Source organism: Sinocyclocheilus rhinocerous, unplaced genomic scaffold (assembly GCF_001515625.1).
Source record: "Sinocyclocheilus rhinocerous isolate Xijiao unplaced genomic scaffold, SAMN03320098_v1.1 scaffold519, whole genome shotgun sequence".
Classification (NCBI taxonomy): Eukaryota; Metazoa; Chordata; class Actinopteri; order Cypriniformes; family Cyprinidae; genus Sinocyclocheilus; species Sinocyclocheilus rhinocerous.
Window position 1 is genome coordinate 98710 of NW_015665048.1, and position 751 is coordinate 99460.

The 751-nt window shown below is 37.5% G+C and overlaps 1 protein-coding gene across 1 annotated transcript in view; it reads left to right on the forward strand.

Annotated features, from left to right (window-relative positions):
• The first annotated feature begins 570 nt into the window (after positions 1–570).
• The window catches only part of LOC107731074 (urokinase plasminogen activator surface receptor-like), a 1510-nt gene continuing 1329 nt past the window's right edge, over positions 571–751 (forward strand). Inside the window, exon 1 of the mRNA XM_016542057.1 lies at positions 571–627. Coding sequence (XP_016397543.1) covers positions 577–627 — 51 coding nt within the window. The 5' untranslated portion in view covers positions 571–576. The remainder of the gene's footprint in view (positions 628–751) is intronic.

A 751-nucleotide genomic window follows, 5' to 3' on the forward strand; every position in this document is an offset into this window, starting at 1 on the left:
TCTGTGTGTGTGTGTGTGTGTGTGTGTGTGTAAAGATCATAAAAACCAATATTGACCTACTTTTTCCAAAAACATTTTATCCTCACCTCTGAATGGCGGTAATACATAAAAAAAACACTCAATGTATGACTTACTTTCTACTGCAGAACATAAAAAGATGCCTTAAAGGATGTTGGGGACCAAACAACATTGAACCCATATGGCTTTCACTTTATGGACAAAGAAAAAGCACACACACGCAAAACAAATAGACACAAAATATCTTCCTTTGTCTTCCACAGAGGATAAGTCAAACGGGTTTGGAAATGACATGAGGATGCGTAACTAATGACAGAATGTTCATTTTTAGGTGAACTGTCCCTTTAAGATGGTTGGTTTAAGTAGATCTTTACAATCCTTGTAATTCTTTAAGTTTAAACCTCCCTTTACTGGCAAGTAAATTATGCAAACTGAAGCTTCAGTTTCTAATCATGTCTTCTTCTATTAAACTTTCGTTTTCTCATAAAGACCCTCCCCTTTGAAAAGCTAAATAGGTGCTGACAGAGGCACGTTATTTCATTCACCTCCTGATCAAAGATGGATCTGCAAATCTCAGTTTTTCTTCTGTTCCTTCTTCTCACTGCAGGTACAAAGACAAATAGCGTTTGTTATATTACTGGGTACAAATACAGATCACTAATGTGTGTGTGTGTGTGTCTCTTTCTCTCTCTCTCTCTCTCCCCCTCTCTCTCTCTCTCTCTCTCTCTCTCTC